Source organism: Condylura cristata, unplaced genomic scaffold (genome assembly GCF_000260355.1).
Source record: "Condylura cristata isolate star-nosed mole 26May11 unplaced genomic scaffold, ConCri1.0 scaffold00015, whole genome shotgun sequence".
Lineage (NCBI taxonomy): Eukaryota > Metazoa > Chordata > Mammalia > Eulipotyphla > Talpidae > Condylura > Condylura cristata.
Genome location: NW_004567116.1, coordinates 2,146,083 through 2,153,640, shown reverse-complemented (window position 1 = coordinate 2,153,640; position 7,558 = coordinate 2,146,083). Strand labels below are relative to the sequence as shown.

The 7,558-nt window shown below is 62.4% G+C and overlaps 1 protein-coding gene across 1 annotated transcript in view; it reads left to right on the top strand.

Moving 5' to 3' along the window:
* The first annotated feature begins 654 nt into the window (after positions 1-654).
* The window catches only part of LOC101622961 (solute carrier family 22 member 20), a 9,082-nt gene continuing 2,178 nt past the window's right edge, over positions 655-7,558 (top strand). The window contains exons 1-7 of the mRNA XM_012725249.1: positions 655-1,029; positions 1,101-1,204; positions 2,325-2,479; positions 4,299-4,467; positions 5,010-5,133; positions 5,962-6,077; positions 7,219-7,433. Of these exons, the coding sequence (XP_012580703.1) occupies positions 655-1,029; positions 1,101-1,204; positions 2,325-2,479; positions 4,299-4,467; positions 5,010-5,133; positions 5,962-6,077; positions 7,219-7,433 (1,258 nt within the window). The remainder of the gene's footprint in view (positions 1,030-1,100; positions 1,205-2,324; positions 2,480-4,298; positions 4,468-5,009; positions 5,134-5,961; positions 6,078-7,218; positions 7,434-7,558) is intronic.

Genomic DNA, 7,558 nt, shown 5'->3' with positions numbered 1-7,558 from the left:
ACCTCACGTCCAGGGAGCTGGGCCCGTTGGGGCCGCAGGAGGACGGGTGTGGGGACTCGAGCCTTCTTCGCGATGGTTCTGTTGGACAAGAGGGTCGGCATATTCCGTGCTTCTGACTGGCCTGGCTGCCCCCACCCGCGCCCGAGTGCTGGGCAGACCCTTCCTCCTAGCTGGGCATTTTTAAGGACTTTTTCCGAGTCTCCTGTGAAGTCCCTTATTTGGGGGAGGAGTAGGGCCAAGCAGCCAGCATCACCAGCACCCCCTTATCTACCTCGTGGCATTTCAGGCTCCAGGCTGGATTTAGGCCCTGGCGACGGGGCTGGGCTGCCTCTCCCGGTCCAGCCTGGGAAGGGGGCGGGTGCGAGGTGCCCTCGGCGCGGTCCCGTGCGAGCCAGCGGGCAGGGGAGCCAGTCGCAGGCTGGAGGGGCTCCGGGGCCCCTCACCTTTCTGACTTGAGACTGAGTGCCACGAACAGAAAGGGCTCGGAAGGCGGGAGTCCAGCCGATGTGGGGACACCCGAGGCCTCCTGTGAGGTGTAACCGGACCCCTCTGAGCTGCAGCGGTTCATCTGCAGCCCCTACCGCCCTGATCCTCCACCTCCCGGCCCGCCCCCCCTTTACATAAGCAGGCAGGCTGCCCGGTCCAGCCGTGGCCATGGCCTTCACAGACCTGCTGGACACCCTGGGTGGCGTGGGCCGCTTCCAGCTCATCCACACGGCGCTGCTGCTGCTGCCCTGCAGCCTGCTGGCCTGCCACAACTTCCTGCAGAACTTCACGGCTGCCGTGCCCCCCCACCACTGCCAGAGCCCCCCCAATCACACCGCGGCCACCGCCAATGACTCGGGGGCCTGGTTGAGGGCCACCATACCCCTGGACCGATTTGGGGTCCCTGAGCCATGCCAGCGCTTCACCGAACCTCAGTGGGCCCTCCTGCACCCCAACACCTCCGTCCCTGGGGCAGCCACGGAGGGCTGCAAGGACGGCTGGGCCTACGACCGCAGTGTTTTCCCGTCCACCATCGTGATGGAGGTCAGTGGGCCCAGGCGGCACGGGGGGCTGCGGCCAGAGGCCGAGACTGGACAGCCCTGTCTCCCCTGCAGTGGGATCTGGTGTGTGAGGCCCGAACCCTCCGAGACCTGGCTCAGTCCATCTACATGGCCGGGGTCCTGGTGGGTGCGGCTGTGTTTGGCAGCCTTGCAGACAGGTGAGCCTGCGGGCCCCAGCCCCCCAGGGCTGGTGGGAAAGTCTTGGGGGAAGTCTTGATTTTCTTTACAAAGTTGTATGCGTGTGTTTTTTATTTTTTAAAAAAGATTTATTTATGCACACACAACTGGGGTACAGGCCAGAGGTGCAGGGTAGGGGTGAGAGGATTCACCAGAGACAGTTGGGAGCAGAATAGGTGGAGCCACTGAGACACACTGCTGAGGGGAGCAGCGGGGAGACAGGAGGGGTCTGCTGCGCCCTGTGGGTCCCTCCCTGGCCGGGATCGAACTTGCGTTAGTGGCTGATGACAGCGTGACAGCGCTGTGTCTTTAACCCCTGCACCTCCAGGGGGCCCTACATGTGTTTTTAAACAGATAAAACATACTCTTACCCGTTTCAAAAATTTCAGGAAGCACGAGAGAAGGGTCCCTCTCGCATCGTACCCCACCACCACACCCCAGTAACTTCTAGGGGCTGCCTGGTGTCTGTCTCTCCAGACATTTATGATTTGAGCTGTGTGCACAGCTCCCAACCCCTTTCTGTGGAAACACTGCACCCCAAATTCACTGTTCTCCACCTGTTTTTCCTGCACTTTGAGACCTCCGTGTGTCCCTCTGGCAGGGACTTCCTCATCCTCCTTAGTGTCCATGGTGCATGCTGTGGGGACGGGCCAGGACTGACCAGAAGCACCTGCAGGCTGGGCAGTGGTCCTTCGGCACAGGCGCAGGAAACTCGGGTGCTGGCTTGGCCGGGGCCCCACCCGCGCCTGATGACCCCCCACCCCCCCTCCTACCTCCACTCTCACTGTTGCCGTTCAGGTTCTGGGGGGCCCTCTCCAGCTCCAGCCCCAAGCCCCAGACTGCCCCCCGTGGGCCCAGCTCAGGCGCCGTGGGTGGCCGTGCCACAACCCAGGGCACCACGAGGTCCCTCTCTGGACGGCCGCGGGCCCCAGGCCCCGCCGGGCTGTCGGTGTGTGACTGTGAGAGAAGGGCGCGTGTGTAAATGCGTCCGAGTGTCTTGGAACGAGGCCCCTCCTGGGCCTCTCGGGCTGCGTTCGGCCGCTTCCCTCCCGCGGGGAAGCTGCTGCCGCCCCAGGCCCTGACCCTGCGTCCACGGCTCAGGCTGGGCCGCAAGGCCCCGCTGGTCTGGTCGTATTTGCAGCTGGCGGTGTCTGGGGCCGCCACGGCCTACTTCAGCTCCTTCGGGGCCTACTGTGCCTTCCGGTTCCTGATGGGCATGACCTTCTCCGGCATCATCCTCAACTCCCTCTCTCTGGGTGAGTCCATCTGGGGGGCCTGGGCAAGGAAGCGGCCGCTCTGGTTTGGGATTCTCACGGAGTGGCCTCAGCTGGAACCTCCTACCAGGGTCCTGGATTCCCGGCTCTCAGGCGGCGGCCAGGTGGGCAGTGGGCCACAGCCCCGGCTTGGGATTTGTCCACCTGTAAGCTGAGTCTCAGTACCTGCACAAATTAACCAGCCATGATCCCTCACCTAGCCCCGACTCGTGCCAGGCTCTGTGTGGGATCCCCGTAGGGACACACGACTCAGTGGTGCCTGGGGCTTCTGCTGGCCCTGAGTGATGTGGCCTTCAGGAAAGATGGGGTTCACCAGGTGGTAAAGGTGGTCCTTAGCACCAGAGTGGACACCCAGCTCCTGGGAGCCAGGTGGGATGTCCCACCCACCCAAGGGGACAGGTCAGGCCTCATTCCAGGCTGTTCCAGGCAGAGCTGAGGACCCCTGGACTCAGGCCACCAGCTGGTAGGACCCCCTGGACACGGCCCACCAGCTGGTAGGACCCCCTGGACACGGCCCACCAGCTGGTAGGACCCCCTGGACACGGGCCGCCAGCTGCAGGCGCCCACTTCAGCGGCTTAGTACCCCAGGGACAATCCTGCTGTCAGGGCCACGTGAAGGGCTGGGAAACTGCCGAGGAACAGGGTGGGGGCAGCCTGGGGTGGGGGCAGCCTGGGGTGGAGGCAGCCTCGGGGGGCGGCGCCCCGCCCTCCCTCTGGGCCCTGCACAGGACATCAGAGCCACGCAGACACCTGCCACACCCACACTGAGACACCCCTACATGCCTGCACACAAACACACCAGAGACTTCCCAGAGCAGTGTGGCTTTAAGGAGGTCTCTGGGGACAATCGCAGGGGGTGACCTCCCCCACAGCGCTGGCAGTCAGCGAGCCTCCTGGTCTCCGCTCAACCACGTGTTGGGCACGGGCCCAGCGCCCTGGCTGCTTTCCGAGGGTCCTGCCTTCTCCCACACAGGCCCTTGTTTAGCTGCTGGGAAAATATATTCACGGGGGGCGGGGGGGAGCCTTTGGAACCCAGGCCAGAGGTTCCAAAACAGGTGCCAGAGAAGGGCCTGGCCCCACCCTGCCGCCTCTGCGGCGCAGACACGCACATCCCAGCGCCAAGGGTTCTCAGGGCTGGCCGCGGTAACCGCACTAATGAGCTCGCCCCTGGGGTGGGCAGTGACAGGCGCCCCCCAGGCCACGAAGGCCAGAGAGGAGGCTGGAGGGTGGAGCCGCTGAGGAGGGCCGGGCAGCAGAGAGCAAAGTGCTTGGTTTAAGCCCTCTGCTTCCTCACGCGTAGTCCGGGGGGTTTTGCTGCGAAACCGGGGGGTCGGCTGCCATTTGCAGGACAGTCCTGTAACTAAGCCGTGTAGCTCCTCTCTGCCAGCCGCCTCACCTCCCGCTGCTCTTCCCCTGGACTTCCGAGGAAACGCCCAGGGCCAGGCGTGCCGGCCCCTCCTGTTGGGCTTTCCTTCTGATGACTTCACTTTGTCCACAGTGGGCTGGTTTGGGCTGGTTTTGATTTCCCAGATACATATTTCTAGAAAGTCAAGTTTGTTAACGTTAGTTACCTGTGTGTTTTATAACTTTCTGGGAAAAACCTTCCCAATTCAATCAAGGTTTCCTGGGACGCGTTAGGGTTTAGTCGGGTACTGGCTCTCTGGCCCACCCGCAGCCTGGGCCTGGGGAGGAGGTCGGGGACGCCTTGGCGGGTTGGGGGCTTTGGGGGCGGCACCGTCACCAAGGGGCCGGTGGGCAGAGGCGGGGCGCCGCGTCCCACAGCGGCTGCGTCTCTCCGCAGTTGTGGAGTGGATGCCCACCCGGGGCCGCACCGTGGCGGGGGTCCTGCTGGGCTTCTCCTTCACGCTGGGCCAGCTCATCCTGGCCGGCACGGCCTACCTGATCCGCCCCTGGCGGTGGCTGCAGTTTGCCGTCTCTGTCCCGTTCCTCGTCTTTTTCCTGTATTCTTGGTATGTCCCGATGAAGTGGGGGTGTGGGGGGTGTCCTGTGAGCCAAGCCCTCCCCTCTCCCTTACCTGCTTGAGATGCACAGTGGCCTGGGCCCGCTGGGCATGGGGGGACGCGAGGCGGGCAGGTGGTCCAGGGGCGCCGGGCCCAGGTGTCCTTCCTGGCTATCGGGACACTGGTAGACTCCATTAGGGTGCCGGTCCGGAGCAGACCGAGGGCTTTCCCTCGGTCGGCGCACCTCACCTCAGCCCCAGGGCATTTTCGGGGGGTACGGACCCAGCCCAGGGAGTGGTCCATGTGCACGGCCACCTGCTAAGGTCAGAACCAGGTCAGAACCGGACCTGTGGAAGCCAGGTGCCTCGTAGCCTCTGATCACCCACCAGGATTCCTGGGAGGACCGTAAGCAGGCCCCTGTCACCCCATGTCTGCAGCCAGCGGGCCGCTCTGCTGGTTTTAGGGTCCGGAAAGTGAAGGAAGGTAGACTTGGCTGGGGAGATGTCATGGCTGCGCTCAGCTCCAGGTCACACGTCACCTCTGGGCTCCAGGTGGCTTCCAGAGTCCTCCCGGTGGCTCCTCCTGCAGGGCAAGTGCCAGCTGGCGGTGCAGAACCTGCGGAAGGTGGCGGCCATGAACGGGCGGAAGGAGGAAGGGGAGCGGCTGACCAGGGAGGTAGGCGGGGGTGGGGGAGGTGAAGGGTCGTGGGTCTTTTTGTCAGCCTCGAGCCGAGCCGAGCTCGGATTCAGTTGCTTCCAGCCCTCACCCACCCTCCAGCGGAAGACACCGGGAATGAACAGATGTGGGGAGGGTCAGCCCCCCAATGACCGTGTGATCAGGACACATGTGATCAGGACACACCTTCCACTGCTTTGTTCGTCAACCTGTTCACCGGCGACCTGTCTGCTCACGCTGGCATGGAGCCGAACTTGAAATAAGGCACACAACACACGTGTCAAAGCAGAAATCATGACATGAAATGACCAGGGAATCCGTGGTAACAAACACACCATTTATTGTACCTCCCATCACTATCTGTTATGACTCCCACTTATAGGCCACTTGTCACATTTGTAGGCTATTTGTCCTTTATTGCTAATCACTTATCACTGATTAGCAATTGGTGCCATTGACTGAGCCCCATGCTAGGCACGAGCCCGGGGTTTATGTACATGATGGCATTTAGTGCCTCACTTTTGTCAATGGGGAAATTGACGTTTGGATGCGTCACATAACCTGCTTAGGAGCTCTCTGCCGAGGCCATGCAGAGTCCCGGGACCAGGACAGGCGTGTGCCCGCGCGGGCACAGGTGGCTGGTTCCGTCTAAGCAGCGGCAGCGCAGGGTCCTGGGCTCACCTGACATCCGGCCAGTCCCGGGATGGCGAGGGCACGGGGCGGCCATCCTCGGGACCCTGACCTTGGCTCCCCCAAGGGGGGAGGAATCCTAGCAGAGAGCCAGTGCCCCAGTCCCCGCCCTCCCTTGGTCACACGCTCCTGGTCCAGGTGGTGAGCTCCTTCATCCAGAGCGAATTTGCAAGCGTCCGCACCTCCAACTCCATCTTGGACCTCTTTCGAACCCCAGCCATCCGCAAGGTCTCCTGCTGCTTGATGCTGGTCTGGTAGGTGATGGGCCCACATCTCTGAGCTGAGGCGGGGGACACGTCCTTCACCCCCCACCAACAAGCTCCATTCTTTCTGCACGCACTGAGCAGAGAAGCCTTGTAAATGCAGCCCGGTCTGTGTACCTTCTGCAGTGCCCGCTCTGCTTGGTGCTGAGGTGCAGCCTTGGACGAGACTTCCAGGCGGATGCGGGGGCCCCTTCTCTCCAGGGGATCTCAACGGGTTGGGGGCCGCTATTGGGATCTTTTCCAAATGCACCTGTCGGCTTCTGAGATGCCCAGAACCCCAGGGGGTCCTGGGAAGAGTCCCTTCCTGGACAAACACCTGTGGGGCCAGGAGGGGACACAGGGAAGTATGAAGATGTGTCCTCTCTGCAGAGACTCCTGCAGAGACCCCAGAAGCAGCGGCACCCACATCAGTGAGCGAGGTTCACAGTGTTGAGCTCGCTTCACTGGGCGTGACACCTCCGAGCCAGGCGCGCAGAGCCGCTCTGCAGACGGCCTTCCTTTTGAGGCTGAAGCGTGTCCCTAGATAAACACTGTATTTTGTTTGTTCATCCCTCAAACCTGCTTGTGCAGGGCCCACATTCTGGCTGCTGTGAATAACACCCTGTGCGTGATGTATGACCAGGTCTTTGGGACGCCTGCTGCCACGCGAGCTTTGCATTTCCAGGGAGACCCCGGATGCGAGGACGAATCCCAGGCCTCTGAGGGCAGCTTGACGAGCCCACCCACCGCCGGCAGATGTAGCCATTGGGGGGCAGCTTTCCCAGCAGACCTGGGAGGCCCTGGGAGACGCGCTGCGGTGTGGTTTCGCCAAGTCTCTCGTTCTTCCCTCTCGCTCTCAGGCGTGGTGCTCAGGTCAGGCGCTGGAGGCTGGCAGGAGGGGCTGGCCTGGTGCTAAGAGGAAAAATCACTCGCCTGCTGGTGTCCAGAGAGTGACCCGGAGAGGGACAGGGCAGTAGAGACCCAGCTCCATGCCAGTGTTGGAGCGTTAAGAGCCCGGGAGGGCGTGTGCAAGTTGGGGCTTTAGCGCCCCAAGGAGAAGAAGCGCTTTGTTCTCCTGCGTGTCCTCCGCACCATCACCTCTGTCCAGCACAGTGACCCTGAGTGAAACGGAGCCCTCTGCTGCCTCCCCCAGGTTCTCCAACTCCATGGCTTACTACGGCCTGGCCATGGACCTGCAGAAGTTCGGGCTCAGCGTCTACCTGGTGCAGGTCCTGTTCGGGGTCATAGACATCCCGGCCATGCTGGTGGCCACCACCACCATGATTTACGTGGGCCGCCGGGCCACGGTGGCGTCCTTCCTCATCCTGGCCGGGCTCATGGTGATCTCCAACATGTTTGTGCCAGAAGGTGAGTTACCACCGGGACCCGGGGGGCTGGTGCCAGGGTGCCACATTACAAGGGCACAGGCTGAGAGTCGCCTGAACCCGGCAGGGTAGTTACTTTCAATGAGTAGAGCTTTTTTTTTTTTTTTT